This window comes from Hemitrygon akajei, chromosome 24, assembly GCF_048418815.1.
Source record: "Hemitrygon akajei chromosome 24, sHemAka1.3, whole genome shotgun sequence".
In the NCBI taxonomy this organism is placed as follows: Eukaryota; Metazoa; Chordata; class Chondrichthyes; order Myliobatiformes; family Dasyatidae; genus Hemitrygon; species Hemitrygon akajei.
In genome coordinates, this window is record NC_133147.1 from 62,626,373 (window position 1) to 62,643,643 (window position 17,271).

Consider the following 17,271-nt stretch of genomic DNA (forward strand, 5'->3'; position numbering starts at 1 on the left):
CTGCTCTGGGTTATGTGTCATAGGAGCCTACAGCACAGGGATAGGCCGCTCGGCCCAGTCTGTCTGTGCTCACCACCTTGCCGAATTAAACAAAGCCCCTTCTGCCCCCACGGTGTTCTCAACACCTCTGCCGTACCGTGGGCCGCCACGGTAGCGCAGTGGTCAGCATGACGCTTTACGCTGCAGGTGACGCCTCTGCCCGGGAGGAGTTTGTAGGTTCTCCCCGTGACCGCGTGGGCTTCCTCCGGGCGCCCCCACCGTCCGCAGACGTAACCGGTTGGTAGGTTAATGGGCCATTGTAAATTGTCCAGTGACCACACTAGGGTTAAGTCAGGGATTGCTAGGCAGCATGGCTCGAAGGGGTGAAAGGGCCTATTCTGTGCTTTATCGTAATAAACAAATTAATTAATTAAAATCTGTCACCGCCCCCCCCCCCCCCCCCCAGCTCTATCTGTGAATAAAAAGCCTCGCATCTCCTTTCAACCGTCCTCCTCTCGCCTGAAATGTATAAATTTGATATTTATACCCCGGGTAAACAGGGCCAGACTTGGCTTTGCAGGTAGATTGGGTGACACAGAAGGCTTTTGGCAGACTGGCCTTCACAAATCAAAGTATCGAAGGAGTTGGGACGCGATGCTGAAGTTGTATCAGACCTTTCACTGAAAACTCCCCACATCAAAGAGGACTCCCAACCTCCGGCTTCTTGCAAAACCCTTCAACAAAGCGGCTCCTGTTCGAGGGAGACGGTCTCCGCCCTGGTTTACTTACAGGAAAACTGCAAGTTCTCATCCCAGTTGTAAGGCCTAATTTGGAGATTGTGTGCAGGTTTGGCCACTTCCCTACGAGGAAGATTGAAAGAGTTTGTTGCCTGGACTCAAGGATCTGAGTTAGAGGGAAAGGTTGAATAGATTAGGACTTTATTACCTGGGGCGTAGGAGGGATATAGATGGGGTAAATGCTTTTTCCACTGAGGTTGGGTGGGACTACAACCAGAGGTCATGGGTTAAGGGTGAAAGGTGAAAAGTTCAAGGGCGGAACGAGAGGCCAGCACAAGTGGTGCGTGGGAGCTCGATTTCAGCGTTGAAGAGGAGTTTGGACAGGTACGTGGATGGTAGGGGTGTGGACGGCTGTGGGCCAGGTGCAGGCCGATGGAAGTAAGAAGTTTTTCAATGGATCGGCATGGACTAGACGGGCCGAAGGGCCTGTTTCTGCGCCGTACCTCTCTGCGACTCTACGACCAGGCTCTTCCCCGAGGATGGTCACTCTGCCGTGGCGGAGAGGCCCGTGAGTTCCGGAGATCCTGGGAGCGATGCCGTCTCGTGGTAGGGTCGCCCGGGGGGAAGGTTCCCGACACAGAGTAATCCAAGCAGGACCATGACGGTGGAGCGGGCTGAAGGTGACGGCTCATCTGAATGCAGGGCGGGCGGAGGACGGCTGCCAGTGAAGCAATAGGCTTCATTGTCTTGCGTTCCTTGGCACTGGACCCTGACCCTGACCGGTCAAGGGTTATGGGGTGACCGTGCATCAGCCTCCCCGCCGCAATATCATGATTTCAAATCTGTCGTTCCTTATAAATTTTAAACTGGTTCAATTAAACTACGGGATGAATGGAGGCAGGCTCGCCCTATTGACATCGATGGATCTGGGGTTGAGAGGGTGAACAGCTTTAAGTTCCTCGGCATCCACATCACCGAGGATCTCACGTGGTCTGTACACACCGGCTGTGTGGTGACAAAGACACAACAGCACCTCTTTCAACTCAGACAGTCGAAGAAGTTTGGCATTAGTCCCCAAATCCTAAGAACTTTCTACAGAGGCACAATTGAGACTGGCTGCATCACTGCCTGGTATGGGAACCGCACCTCCCTCAAACGCAGGGCTCTGCAGAGAGTGGTGCAGACAGCCCAGCGCATCTGTAGATGTGAACTTCCCAATATTCAGGACATTAACAAGGACAGGTGTGTAAAAAGGGCCCAAAGGATCATTGGGGACCCGAGTCACCCCAACCACAATCTGTTCCAGCTGCTACCATCCGGGAAACGGTACCGCAGCATAAAAGCCAGGACCAACAGGCTCCGGGACAGCTTCTTCCACCAGGCCATCAGACTGATTAATTCACACTGACACAACTGTATTTCTGTGTTATACTGACTGTCCTGTTGTACATACTATTTATTCCAAATTACTATAAACTACACATTCAGATGAAGACGTAACGTGAAGATTTTTACTCTTCACGTATGTGAAGGGAGTAAGAAATAAAGTCAATTCAAGTTAATGTTCAACTATGCACTTAGATACGAAGAATTTGAAGAACTGTCAATTCTTGTTGCCATCGTTGGAACATTTCAAGCTTCTAGTGCTGACTGTAAAATTGGATTTAGTCTTATAAACTCAATCAAATCGAAATCCAGGAACAGAATTTGGATGATCCAATGAAGATTATGACATATCTTTCATCTGGATGCAAACTTAATCTGGATGTTGTTTATAGACAATGGATTTGTAATAAAGTCAGATGTGAAAAGTTTATGAAATGTGAAAGATTTTCTTGGTTGTCACTGTTTTATCACAGGCTTCAATTAATAAATAAAATCAAAATATTGTGGTTTTTCAGTTTTCATTCCATATTACAAAAAACCTTCTAGAGTGCCACGCGGTTGTCAGACCGTGTAAAAGTTTCCTGCTCGGACGTGGTTGGTCTGTAAGACCCAGAGGGAAGGTTGGACAGGGTGGTGAGGACGGAGTTTGGCACGCTGGCCTTCCTCGGTCTGTTGTTGTGTTTAAGATTCGCACATTTGTGCGAGACGTTGGTGAGACCGCACAGCGCGCTGCAGATGGCTTTGGTCACCCCGTTACGCTCCACCAAAGGAGACGCAAGACGCTCCTTCCCTCCGCTAGCCTGCAGGTCACCCTTGGGCAAGGCGTAGAACCTGCTTAAACTCCCCCCCCCCCCCACCCCCAGATCAGGGTCACGTGAAGCTACTGGAGCAGGTGGTGGATGGTCGCACATATCACAAGTCCTGGTTATGCGACCACTGACGCCAGGCAGACAACCTCTGAAGAGTATCGATAATGGCCAGGGGTCACCCGCCTCACAAAGAACACTGCCCAGAAGAAGGCAATGGCAAACCACTTCTGGAGAAAAATTTGACAAGTACAATCACAGTCATGGAAAGACTGTGACCGCCCATGTCACACAACGAAACGACGACTCCTATAACACCTTTCAAGCTCAACGTACTTTACACAGATTGTAAAGATAAATCAATATATCAATGACAATTCGAGACAAATTGAAAAATCCTAAGGAAGGACAAACATTATATAGGATAAAATATAATCAAATATATAATATATAATCAACAACAGATATTAAGTAATCCTATAAGAAGGCCAAATTAAAAAGTAGGTTTTAGAAGTGTTTTGAAACGTTCCACAGTACTAGTACTCCAAAAGACTGTATCACTACTTCTTATACACGCAGACGGCGAGTTGCGGTTGTGTAAAAGATTTATTCAAACTTGGCGGCCTCGCTTTTAAGCCTTCCCGTTCCCGCCCTCCCCGGGCGCGTATTCACAGTCCCCTCCCGCGCGCGGGCTTTTCCCCTTGCTGGTGAAGAAGGCCTGGCTCCCTTTTTGAGGCCGGTCTCCCTGCCACTTTGTGAGCCGGTTCGAGTGCGCTGGGAAGTGGGTCGCCACAGGAGCTCGATTACACAGAACCCTATACAGGTAGACCACGATCGCCCGTGTCCAACGACACGGCACGTAATAACCATATAACAATTACAGCACGGAAACAGGCCATCTCGGCCCTTCTAGTCCGTGCCGAACGCTTACTCTCACCTTGTCCCACCAACCTGCACTCAGCCCATAACCCTCCATTCCCTTCCTGTCCATATACCTATCCAGTTTTACTTTCAATGACAATGATGACGACGATGCTGTTGCAGTGGAGAGAGTGCGGAACAGATTTACCGGGATACTGCCCGGACTGCGGGGGGAGGGGGGGGTTTGCTGACTTACAGGGAGAGCTGCGAAGACGAGGTTTTTGTTCCCTCGAAGGTAAGAGATTGGGGAGCGATGTGACAGAGGCACACACGAGATAGACAGGGTGAAAGCACACAGTCTTGGTCTCCGGGAGGAGGTGCTAGGAGCAAGAGGTATTCACTTCAAGATCAGAAGCAGGAGATTTAAAAGGGACGTCGGGGGCAGCTGCTTTACGCAGTGGATGGCGTGTATTTGGAATGAGCTGCTGGAAATAGTGGTTGAGGAGAGGACATTAGCAACGTTTCAAAAGCAAAATCTTAGACAAGTACACGGAGAGGAAGCTCAGCCATGGATGGTCCCCCAGCACGTACTGATGCAGTTACAACATAGGCGTGGCAGGGGCTACGTTTCATTCGGAGTTTGAGGGGATATGGTTGGTCACCTGAGACAACTTTCTACAGGCCTACTGTGGAGAGCATCACCGTCTGGTACGGGGGGTGGGGGGGGTGGGAGGGGGCTACTGCACAGGATTGAAAAAAGCTGCAGAAAGTCGTAAACTCAGCCAGCTCCATCACGGGCACACGCCTCCCCAGCATCGAGGGGCCACCTTCGAAAGGCGATGCCTCAAAGAGGCAGCATCCATCATGAGGGACCCCCATCACCCAGTCATGCCCTCTTCTCACTGCTAGCATCAGGGAGGGGGTACAGGAGCCTGAAGGCACACACTCAACAATTCAGGAACAGCTTCTTCCCCGTTCCCATCTGCTTTCTGAATTGGACACTGAACCCATAAACACTACCTCACTACTTACCCAATTTAGCTATTTTATGTATGTATGCCAGTGATATTAAACCTAACTCTAATGCCAACAGAAGTTCCAACGAGCTCATCGCTGACAGAGGAAGGATCTTCGCCCAGAAGATGTAGGAGGTCGTATTGCGAAAGCCAAAGCCACGGGGACCATCAATATTCTATCAGCCCAGGACGGGCTGCGGTCAGCGGCCTGTGGCCTGTGCCCAGTAGGGCTGGTGGGCTCAAGAGGAACCTGCTTAGGAGAAGTTTGGGGGGGGGGGTTGCTGTGGGCCTAACACACGCGGGTGGGACTATACGCTGGACAACACAGACGAGTTGGGCCGATCGGCCTGTTTTTAAAGAGTCATTAAGTTCAGCTGAAGCGACGAAATTAAACCAGGGCTCTCACAGCGAACGGCAGAACCCTGGGGGGTGTTGTAAAACAGAGAGACCCAGCGGTACAGGGACGTGGTTCCCTGAACGTACTGACACGGGTAGACAGGACGGTGAAGAAGGCCTTTGGCACGCTGACCTTCGTGGGTCAGGGAACTGAGTCCCGGAGTTCGGACATCCCGTTACACCCGTACAAGACGTCGGTGAGGCCGCACTCGGAGTATCGTGTGTAGTTCTGGTTGCCAGCTACAGGAAGGATGTCATTAAACCGGAGAGGGGGCGGGAAAGGTTCACCAGGACGTTCCCGGGACTGGAGGGATTGAGAGGCTGGGACTGTTTTCCCTGGAGTGAAGGAGGCTGAGGGGTGACCTCATAGAGGTTTATAAAACCACGAGGGATGTAGATAAGGTGGATGGTCACAGTCTTTTTCCCCAGGGGGGAGGGGAGTTTAGAGGGCACAGGTTTAAGGTGAGAGGGGAGAGATTTAAAAGGGACCTGAGGGGTAACTGAGGGTGGAGTGGATGTGGGATGGCACTTGGGCAGGTATGTGGCTGGGAAAGATTCAGGGAGCTAGTCAAGTCAAGTCACTTTTATTGTCATTTTGACCATAACTGCTGGTACAGTACATAGTAAAAATGAGAGGTTTTTTCAGCACCATGGTGTTACATGACACAGTACAAAAACTAGACTGAACTACGTAAAAAACAACACAGGAAAAAACTAGACTAGACTACAAAACTACCCAGGACTGCATAAAGTGCACAAAACAGTGCAGGCATTACAATAAATAATAAACAGGACAATAGGGCAGCTACGGACAATCATAGGTAAATGGGAATGGCTCAAATGGGGATCTGGGTTGGAACGGAATGGATGGGCCAAAGGGCCTCTTTCCATTCTGTACGAGGTGCCAGAACAGTAACAGCTATCCAGACACAAACAGTATGCCCTCTGCCTCGCTGTGGGAGGGGCGGTGAGGAGGGAGTGCCACTCTGTGGGGGGGCGGTGAGGAGGGAGTGCCACTCTGCGGGAGGGGCGGTGAGGAGGGAGTGTCACTCTGCGGGAGGGGCGGTGAGGAGGGGGTACCACTCTGTGGGAGGGGCGGTGAGGAGGGGGGCGTCACTCTGTGGGAGGGGCGGTGAGGAGGGAGTGCCACTCTGTGGGAGGGGCGGTGAGGAGGGGGCGTCACTCTGTGGGAGGGGCGGTGAGGAGGGAGTGCCACTCTGTGGGAGGGGCGGTGAGGAGGGAGTGTCACTGTGGGAGGGGCGGTGAGGAGGGGGCGTCACTCTGTGGGAGGGACGGTGAGGAGGGGGCGTCACTGTGGGAGGGACGGTGAGTGAGGGGGCGTCACTGTGGGAGGGGCGGTGAGGAGGGAGTGTCACTCTGTGGGAGGGGGCGGTGAGGAGGGAGTGCCACTCTGTGGGAGGGGCGGTGAGGAGGGGGCGTCACTCTGTGGGAGGGGCGGTGAGGAGGGAGTGTCACTCTGTGGGAGGGGCGGTGAGGAGGGAGTGTCACTGTGGGAGGGGCGGTGAGGAGGGAGTGCCACTCTGTGGGAGGGGCGGGTGAGGAGGGGGGCGTCACTCTGTGGGAGGGACGGTGAGGAGGGGGAGTGTCACTGTGGGAGGGGGCGGTGAGGAGAGGGCGTCACTCTGTGGGAGGGGCGGTGAGGAGGGAGTGTCACTATGGGGGGGGCAGTGAGGAGGGGGGCGTCACTGTGGGAGGGGCGGTGAGGAGGGAGTGCCACTGTGGGAGGGGGCGGTGAGGAGGGAGTGTCACTGTGGGAGGGGCGGTGAGGAGGGAGTGTCACTGTGGGAGGGGCGGTGAGGAGGGGGCGTCACTCTGTGGGAGGGGCGGTGAGGAGGGAGTGTCACTGTGGGAGGGGCGGTGAGGAGGGGGGCGTCACTCTGTGGGAGGGGCGGTGAGGAGGGAGTGCCACTCTGTGGGAGGGGCGGCGAGGGGGGAGTGCCACTCTGTGGGAGGGGCGGTGAGGAGGGAGTGTCACTGTGGGAGGGGCGGTGAGGAGGGGGCGTCACTCTGTGGGAGGGACGGTGAGGAGGGAGCGCCACTCTGTGGGAGGGACGGTGAGGAGGGGGCGTCACTCTGTGGGGGGGGCGGTGAGGGGGAGTGTCACTGTGGGGAGGGGCGGTGAGGAGGGAGTGTCACTGTGGGAGGGGCGGTGAGGAGGGAGTGTCACAGTGGGACCACGGACCACCCTCCGGGGCCCCTCAGATTCCTATTTGATCTCTCTCCTCTAGATGTTTGATTCCCCACCCCTGGGGAAAAGGCGGTGCGCGTTCACTCTGTCTATACCCCTCTATAGGGTCACCCCTCAGTCTCCTACGCCCCAAGGAATAAAGTCCCAGCCTGCCCAACCTCCCTCCATAACTCAGTCCCTCGAGGCCCCGCAACTCCCTCATAAATGCTGGCTGACGTGTTTCAATGACGACCTCAAGGTCGACGAAACAGAAGAGCTGGTCATTGACTTTGGTGGGGGGTGAGGTTGTGCTCGTGCTCCTGTCCACCCCAACGGTACTGAGGTCGAGAGAGTAGAGAGTTTAGATTCCTCGATGTGAGCATCGCCCATACCCAGTCCTGGTTCAACCGCGCTGACGTTACAACCCAGGAAGCTCAGCAACGCCTCGACTTCCTCAGGAAGCTGCAGAAATTCGCTGTGTCCCTGCCGACTCTCGCCAAGTTTTTATCGATGCATCACAGAAAGCACGCCATCCGGACGGATCGCGGCTCGGCACGGCGATCTCTCTGCCCGCGACCGCAGAGTTCAGCACATGGCGGAACCTAGCCTCCCCTCCACGGACTCCGTTCACGCCTGTGGCTGTGTCAGTAATTAATCAAAGACCCCACCCACCCCAGACATTCTCTCTTCTCCCCTGCCCATCGGGCAGGAGACACAAAAGCCCACCAGGCTCAGGGACAGCTTCCTACCCCGCTGTTGTCAGACTAACGAAGGGGATGATAAGATGGACTCTTGACGTCACGATCAACCTCGTTACGATCCTGCACCTTATTACCCATCTGCACTGCACTCTCTCTGTGACTGTGACACTCTATTCTGCATTCTGTTATTGTTTTACACGCTCTCTTCTCACTGCTGCCATCAGGAAGAAGGTACAGGAGCCTCAGGACTCTCACCACCAAGATCAGGAACAGTTATTACCCTCAGCCATCAGGCCCCTGAACAAAGGAGATAACTTCACTCAACTTCACTTGCCCCATCACTGAAATGTTCCCGCAACCTCAGACTCACCTTCAGTGACTCTTCATCTCATGTTCTCGATATTTATTGTTTATTTATTTATGATTATTATTTATTTCTTTTTGCCTTTGCAGAGTTTGTTATCTTTTGCACTCTGGTTGAATGCCAAGTTGCTGTGGCCTTTCATTCTATTATGGAATTATAGAGTATGCCCACAAGCAAATGAATCACAGTGTTTGTGTAGAATGTACTTTCATAATAAATTTACTCCGAACGTTGAAACAAATTGGCCGTCGTATGCGCTCTCCTGACGTCATTTATGTCTTTGCGGACCGGTCCGTTTCTCTGAGCACTAGGCAGGTCGACAACCCTCCAACCCCCTCGGAGACGCGAGTGAGTGTGAGCGTCTGTGGGCGAGGGTCAACCCCCTCGGAGACATGAGCGAGTGTCAGCGAGTGTCAACCCCCTCGGAGACACGAGCGAGTGTGAGCGAGGGTCAACCCCCTCGGAGACACGAGCGAGTGTGGAGCGAGGGTCAACCCCCTCGGAGACGCGAGCGAGTGTGAGCGAGGGTCAACTCACCATCTCTTTGTGATTCGGGTAGAAGACCTGGTTGATCAGGGGAAACTCCTCGGGCCCCAGTTTCTTGAAGATCCTGGTCAGCTGTCCAAACTGGAGGGAAGGAGGGCAGAGAGGAGAGCGAGGTAGGGTCAGAGAGGAGGTAGACCAATTCCTTTTCCTCGTCTCTGTGACCCCTGCCATCCCCTACACCACTCCCTGTCTCCGTGACCCCTCCCTCCCCTACATCCCTCCCTATCTCTGTGACCCATTCCTTCCCCTACAACCCTCCATGTCTCTGTTACCTCTCCCTCCTCTACACCCCTCCCTGTCTCTGTCACCCCCTCCCTCCCCTACACCCCTCCCTGTCTCTGTGACCCCTCCCCTCCCTGTCTCTGTGACCCCCTCCCTCCCCTACACCCCTCCCTGTCTCTGTCCCCTCCCCTCCCCTCCCTGTCTCTGTGACCCCATCCCTCCCCTACACCCTTCCCTGTCTCTGTCACCCCCTCCCTCCCTTACACCCCTCCCTGTCTCTGTGACCCCTCCCCTCCCCTCCACCCCTCCCTGTCTCTGTCACCCCCTCCCTCCCCTACACCCCTCCCTGTTCTCTGTCCCCTCCCTCCTCTACACCCCTCCCCATCTCTGTCACCCCCCTCCCTCCCCTACAACCCCTCCCTGTCTCTGTGACCCCATCCCTCCCCTACACCCCTCCCTGTCTCCGTGACCCCTCCCTCCCCTACACCTCTCCCTGTCTCTGTCACCCCCCTCCCTCCCCTACACCCCTCCCCATCTCTGTCACCCCCTCCCTCCCCTACACCCCTCCCCTGTCTCTGTGACCCCATCCCTCCCCTACAAACCCCTCCCTGTCTCTGTCCCCTCCCCTCCCCTCCTGTCTCTGTGACCCCCATCCCTCCCCTCCCTCCCCTCCCTGTCTCTGTGACCCCCATCCCTCCCCTACACCCCTCCCTGTCTCTGTCCCCTCCCCTACACCCCTCCCCGTCTCTGTGACCCCCTCCCTCCCTTACACCCTCCCTGGTCTCTGTCACCCCCCTCCCTCCCCTACACCCCTCCCTGTCTCCGTGACCCCTCCCTCCCCTCCACCCCTCCCTGTCTCTGTCACCCCCTCCCTCCCCTACAGCCCTCCCTGTCTCCGTGACCCCTCCCTCCCCTCCACCCCTCCCTGTCTCTGTCACCCCCCTCCCTCCCCCTACACCCCTCCCCATCTCTGTCACCCCCCCCTCCCTCCCCCTACATCCCTCCCTGTCTCTGTGACCCCCATCCCTCCCCTACAACCCCTCCCTGTCTCTGTCCCCTCCCTCCTCTACACCCCTCCCCATCTCTGTCACCCCCTCCCTCCCCTACACCCCTCCCTGTCTCTGTGACCCCTCCCTATCCTCTGTGACCCATTCCTTCCCCTACAACCCTCCATGTCTCTGTTACCTCTCCCTCCTCTACACCCCTCCCTGTCTCTGTCACCCCCTCCCTCCCCTACACCCCTCCCCTGTCTCTGTGACCCCATCCCTCCCCTACACCCCTCCCTGTCTCCGTGACCCCTCCCTATCTCTGTGACCCATTCCTTCCCCTACAACCCTCCATGTCTCTGTTACCTCTCCCTCCTCTACACCCCTCCCTGTCTCTGTCACCCCCCTCCCTCCCCTACACCCCTCCCTGTCTCTGTGACCCCATCCCTCCCCTACACCCCTCCCTGTCTCTGTCCCCTCCCTCCCCTCCCTGTCTCTGTGACCCCCATCCCTCCCCTACAACCCTTCCCTGTCTCTGTCAGCCCCCCCCTCCCTCCCTTACACCCCTCCCTGTCTCTGTGACCCCATCCCTCCCTTACACCCCTCCCTGTCTCTGTGACCCCTCCCCTCCCCTCCACCCCTCCCTGTCTCTGTCACCCCCTCCCTCCCCTACACCCCTCCCTGTCTCTGTCACCCCCCTCCCTCCCCTACACCCCTCCCTGTCTCTGTGACCCCATCCCTCCCCTACACCCCTCCCTGTCTCTGTCCCCTCCCTCCTCTACACCCCTCCCCATCTCTGTCACCCCCTCCCTCCCCTACACCCCTCCCTGTCTCTGTGACCCCATCCCTCCCCTACACCCCTCCCCATCTCTGTGACACCCCTCCCTCCCCTACACCCCTCCCTGTCTCTGTGAACCCCTCCCTCCCCTACACCCCTCCCTGTCTCTGTCCCCTCCCTCCCCTACACCCCTCCCTGTCTCTGTGACCCCATCCCTCCCCTACACCCCTCCCTCTGTGATCCCCTCCCTCCTCTACACCCCTCCCTGTCTCTGTCACCCCATCCCTCCCCTACACCCCTCCCTGTCTCTGTCCCCTCCCTCCCCTACACCCCTCCTTGTCTCTGTCCCCTCCCTCCTCTACACCCCTCCGTCTCTGTCACCCCCTCCCTCCCCTACACCCCTCCCTGTCTCTGTGACTCCCTCCCTCCCCTACACCCATCCCTGTCTCTGTCCCCTCCCTCCTCTACACCCCTCCGTCTCTGTCACCCCCTCCCTCCCCTACACCCCTCCCTGTCTCTGTGACTCCCTCCCTCCCCTACACCCATCCCTGTCTCTGTCCCCTCCCTCCCCTACACCCCTCCCTGTCTCTGTGAACCCCTCCCTCCTCTACACCCCTCCGTCTCTGTCACTCCCTCCCTTCCCTACACCCCTCCCTGTCTCTGTGACCCCTCCCCTCCCCTACGCCCCTCCCTGTCTCTGTGACCCCCCTCCCTCCCCTACACCCTTCCCTGTTTCTGTGACCCCTACCCTCACGCTGGGGCTATACGGCATTGATGCGCGCCCCTGGGTTGGTGGATGGGGGATCCCTCGTGTGAGGGCTGCACCGGATAATATGGAAGGAGGTGCCGCGAACCAACATAGCCGAGGAGAAGGAACTCGATTGGAACCCGGGTAGATAGGACTCGTTAGCCTTGGATGGCAGCCTATCTAGAAGAGGGTAAACTCTGATTCCAAACCCGGGTAGATAGGACTCGTTAGCCTTGGATGGCAGCCTATCTAGAAGAGGGTAAACTCTGATTCCAAACCCGGGTAGATAGGATTCGTTAGCCTTGGATGGCAGCCTATCTAGAAGAGGGTAAACTCTGATTTCAAACCCGGGTAGATAGGACTCGTTAGCCTTGGATGGCAGCCTATCTAGAGAGGGTAAACTCTGATTTCAAACCTGGGCAGGTGGAGCTCGTTAGCATGGAAATGCCATCGCCTAGGGGAAGGTGACCCCGACAGAAAACCCCTGGTCCTCCAGGTTGGGGGTTGTGCAATGGGCTAACAACCCGTTCACGTAAAACAAGCAATTGTTCCAGAAACCGTCCAGCAGATTGTCAACCACTAACCCAGATCTGGGGAAAAGCAGGGCCCCGTTCAGGAGGCTGATGACGCGCTGCAACCAAACCCGTCAGGAAGCCATAATGGAGGTTCCAAAGCTGCTCTCACAGGAGAAATCTACCCTAATTGGAACATGGAATGTGAGATCGCTTTGGGAGACAGGTAGGCACGCACAGGCAGTGAAGGAAATGAACCGATACCCACCTCACACTCCTGGGCGTGTGCGAAGCAAGGTGGAATACTTTTGGTGAGACCAAACCGCAGACGGGAGAAACTCTGCTCTATTCCGGCAAAGGAAAAGAGGAAGACCCACACGAGGCTGGTGTGGCCCTGATGTTGTCCAAAGAAACAGCCGGAAGTTTGATAGAATGGGAACCGGTGTCCGACCGTATCATCACAGCCAGGTTCGAGTCCAGATTCCAGAAGGTATCCATTATCCTGTGCTACGCCCCAACTAACAACACAGAGGAAGAAGAAAAAGATCTCTTCCACACACAGTTTCAAGCAGTAGTTGGAAAGGTACCTGAGCAAGATATGTTGATCGTCATGGGAGATCTGAATGCCAAAGTAGACAGCGATAACACTGGCAGGGAGAGAGAGATGGCCAGAATGGTTTGGGGAATATGAATGAAAATGGAGAACTCCTTACCGACTTCTGTGCCTTCAACGAACTGACCGTTGGAGGTACCCCTCTTTCCCCACCGACGCTGCCACAAGATAACCTGGGTCTCGCCTGACCATCAAACAGAGAACCAGATTGATCACGTCATAGTCTGCCAGCGCTGGAGAAGTTCATTGCAAGATGTGAGAGCCAAAAGAGGAGCAGATATTGGATCTGACCACCATTTGGTTGTTGCAAAGCTGAAGATGAAGCTGTTAGCCAAGAAGAAGCAACAGAACACACAAATAAAGTTTGATGTTAGAAAACTACAGACGGAAGAGAACAAGAAAGATTTCCACATCACCTTGCAAAAACCGCTTTGGGGCTCTTCAAATAGAGAACAAGATGAGAGAACAGTGGAACACGCCTGGATTACCTTCAAGCAAGGCAACTGTAGGAGCCTGCGAAGAAGTACTGGGAAGACCACCAGACAACAGTAAACCTTGGATCAGGGACGAGACATGGCAGAAGGTGGAGGAGAGGAAAAAGCTCAAACAGGAGTTGAATCAGGCCAGAATCCGGCAACAGAAACAAATCACCACCAACAGGTACAGCGTGATGGCCAAGGAGGTGAAGAAACAGCTCAGAAAGGACAAGAGGTCATACTTCAATGAAATAGCAGAGCAAGCAGAAACAGCGGCCAGTAAAGGGGACCTCAAGGCACTCTGCACAACAACTAAACTTTTGAGAGGGAAGAAAAGCAATTTCAACAGACCTGTTAGAGACAAGACAGGCCATCTGCTCACTTTGTTGAAGATCAGCTGGCGAGATGGAAGGAACACTTCCAGGAAGTATTGAATAGACCACCACCACAGAACCCACCTGACCTGGAGCCTGGAGACCCACTCAACATCAATATAGGTGAAATCACCAAGCAAGAAGTTCGAAAAGCCCTGAAAAGCCTGAAGAACAGCAAGGCTGCTGGAGAAGACAACATTCCTGCAGAAGCATTGAAAGAGGGTGGACAGGTTATGGTAGACCATTTGCATAAACTGCTGAATTTGATATGGAGAACAGGAGAGATCCCATCAGATTGGAAGGAGGGGCCTCCTTGTGAAGCTGCCAAAATCTGGAGATCTTTCACTGTGTGGCAAGTGGGAGGGGGATCACCTTGTTGTCCATTCCTAGCAAAGTTCTCACCAGGGTCATCTTGGAGCGGATGAAAGACGCCATTGACCAGAGACTTAGAGATGAGCAGGCAGGGTTCAGGAAAGAGAGATCATGCATTGACCAGATAGCTACACTAAGAGTCATTGTGGAGCAGACAATAGAATGGCAAACTCCACTATATGTGTGTTTTATTGATTTTGAGAAGGCATTTGACAGCCTGGACAGAAAGTCAATGTGGAGCATCTTACGACACTATGGTGTACCAGAAGAGATGGTGAATATCATCAAACAGCTTTATGATGGATTCTCATGCAGGGTCATCCACGATGGGAGACTGTCCGAAGAGTTCCTGGTCACTACTGGAGTCAGACAGGGATGCCTGCTGTTGCCTCTACTTTTTCTTGTGGTACTCGACTGGGCTACAAGAACAGCCTATGCTGGCTCAGAGAGAGGCATCCAGTGGACGTTAACAGGGAAACTGGAAGACCTGGCATTTGCAGATGATCTCGCTCTTCTTTTACACTGGCTTCAAGATATGCAGAAGAAAGTAGATTCCTTGGGTGAGACCTCACAGCGAGTAGGCCTTAAGATCAGTCAGGAGAAGACCAAAGTTCTACACATTAATAACAAACAAGAGGAGCCATTACAGATTGAAGGACAAATAGTTGAAGATGTAGACAAATTCGCCTACCTCGGAAGCAAAATCAGTAAATCAGGAGGTACAGATGAGGACATCAGAGCAAGGATCGGAAAAGCCCAACATGTCTTCACAACCCTGCGACCTGTTTGGAGATCTACGGCTATCTCTGTCAAAACTAAACTCCGTATATTCAGCTCCAATGTGAAAGCCATCCTGCTATATGGATCCGAAACATGGAGAATCACTAACACCAGCTGCAACAAGATCCAGACCTTTCTCAACAAATGCCTCTGGCAGATCCTCCACCTCAAGTGGTACGACAGAGTGTCAAACCTAGACCTATGGAAGAGAGCAAACCAAGAGCCCATCGTATTCCAGATAAGGAGGAGGAAGTGGAGATGGGTCGGCCACACCTTGAGGAAGAGCCAGTCGAATGTCACTCGAATGGAATCCACAAGGGAAGGGAAGGAGAGGTCGCCCAAAGCAAACCTGGAGGCGTAGGCTTTTGGATGAACTGAAAGCCGCCGGCCAAACTTGGGAGACGGCAAAAACATCTGCTAGAGATCGCAGGAAGTGGAGGACTTTTGATGAGGCCCTATGCTCCATAAGGAGCGAAAAGGATTAAAGAAGAAAGACTTCCCTACACCCCTCCCCATCTCTGTCACCCCCTCCCTCCCCTAGACTCCTCCCTGTCTTCGTGACACCCTCCGTCCCCTACACCCCTCCCCGTCTCTGTCACCCCCTCCCTCCCCTACACCCCTCCCCATCTCTGTCACCCCCTCCCTCCCCTACACCCCTCCCCATCTCTGTCAACCCCTCCCTCCCCTAGACTCCTCCCTGTCTTCGTGACACCCTCCGTCCCCTACACCCCTCCCCGTCTCTGTCACCCCCTCCCTCCCCTAGACTCCTCCCTGTCTTCGTGACACCCTCCGTCCCCTACACCCCTCCCCGTCTCTGTCACCCCCTCCCTCCCCTAGACTCCTCCCTGTCTTCGTGACACCCTCCGTCCCCTACACCCCTCCCCGTCTCTGTCACCCCCTCCCACACCTACAGCCCAGCCCATTTCCGTGAACCCCTCCCTCCTCATCCCTGTTAAACCCCCTCTCCTTCGTGAGAGGGCATGGGAGAGGAGAGAGAGTAATGGGGAGAGGGGGAGAGGAGGAGGAGGGGGAGAGAGTGACGAAGGTTAGTGGGAGGAGGAGGAGCAGTGAGTGTCGTTAGAGGGGAGAGTGGGAAGAAGGTGCGAGAAAAAGAGGATGGGAAGAGAGGGAGAGAGAAAGGGCAAGGGACGGGGAAGTTGGGAGCAAATGTAGAGAATGGAGGGGAGAGGGAAGGAAGGAATGGAGGAGACCAGGGAGGGGGTGCAGAGGGATGGGAAGACAGTGGGAGAGGGTGGAAGGAGAAGGAGGTAGGTGAGGAGGGGAGAGAGGGATGGAGGGAGGGAGGAACGGAGAGCCCGGTGAGTGATAGAGGGGATGGAGGGAGTAGGGTCCCCGTTTTCCCTGCCCCCACTTACCACCCAGGGCTTGTCACAGAAGTTGTAGACGGAGTGCAGGGAGTTGAGGCTGGGCACGCCGGCGTACTGCAGGCCGATGACGATGTTCCGGAAGTCTCCGCCCTTGGCCATGCTGTAGGCGTGCTGCCTCACCAGGACAAACTCCGGTGTGAAGGACCTGCGGAGGCGGGGAAAGGCCGTTAAACGCACCGTCCGAGGTTCCGGAACCCACGCTGGTCCCCGCGGAGGGGATCGGCGGTCGGAAGGGGCTTGACCAGCTGAGCACGGCGTGCCGGAGAAGGATCGGGACGCCTGGTGCCGGGGGGGTGGGGGTGGGGGGCAGTTCACACTCAACGGACCAAAGGGCCTGCTTCTCGCACTGGGCATCTCGAGGGTGGGGGGGGGGGGGGGGAGATCCAAACTCTGGGCTGGGTCACGAATGGTCCAAGATTCCCAACTAAACACAAAATGCTGGAGGAACTCAGCAGCATCTATGGGGGAGAATAAATCTCGGCCCAAAACGTTGACTGTCCATTTCCTTCCACAGATGCTCCTGGCCTGCTGAGTTCCTCCAGCATTTTGTGTGTGTTGCTCTGGATTTCCAGCATCTGCAGAGTCTTTTAGTGCTTACGATACTCCAAGTGTGGTCTCACCGACGTACTGACCAACTGTAACATGACGTCCCAGCTCCTGACCTACGAAGGCCAGCGCGCCAGATGCCTCCCCCATCGCCCTTTCGGGGAACGTTGTACCTGTAACACCCGGGTGTCTGTTCTACATCACTGCCGCTCACTGTGTGAGTCCTGCCCTGGTTTAACGTCCCCCGGTGAGACAGGGTGGGATTCGGGGTAACCCGCAGGATGGGATTGGACGCGGTCTGGGTTCACGTCTCTCGGCTCTGTTTCCCCAGCGCGGGTACCACCTCACCCGCACCCCGCGGACATCCCTCACCTGGTAACCCTCACCCCGTTCCGAAACGCATCCACGTCCACGGTGAAACTGCCCGTGGCGTGCGACACCACGTTAAGCTCGGAGAACTCTGCCTGCAGAGAGAGAGAGAGAGAGGGAGAGAGAG

At 55.2% G+C, this 17,271-nt stretch overlaps 1 protein-coding gene across 3 annotated transcripts in view; it reads right to left on the reverse strand.

The window, feature by feature from the left end:
* Positions 1–8,952: 8,952 nt before the first annotated feature.
* LOC140716093 (synapsin-1-like) overlaps positions 8,953–17,271 on the reverse strand; it is a 344,219-nt gene continuing 335,900 nt past the window's right edge. For all 3 annotated transcript variants that reach the window (XM_073028799.1, XM_073028798.1, XM_073028797.1), the window contains exons 4-6: positions 17,148–17,239; positions 16,218–16,374; positions 8,953–9,061 (exon numbers count right to left, since the gene is read on the reverse strand). In XM_073028799.1, coding sequence (XP_072884900.1) covers positions 8,963–9,061; positions 16,218–16,374; positions 17,148–17,239 — 348 coding nt within the window. In that variant the 3' untranslated portion in view covers positions 8,953–8,962. The remainder of the gene's footprint in view (positions 9,062–16,217; positions 16,375–17,147; positions 17,240–17,271) is intronic.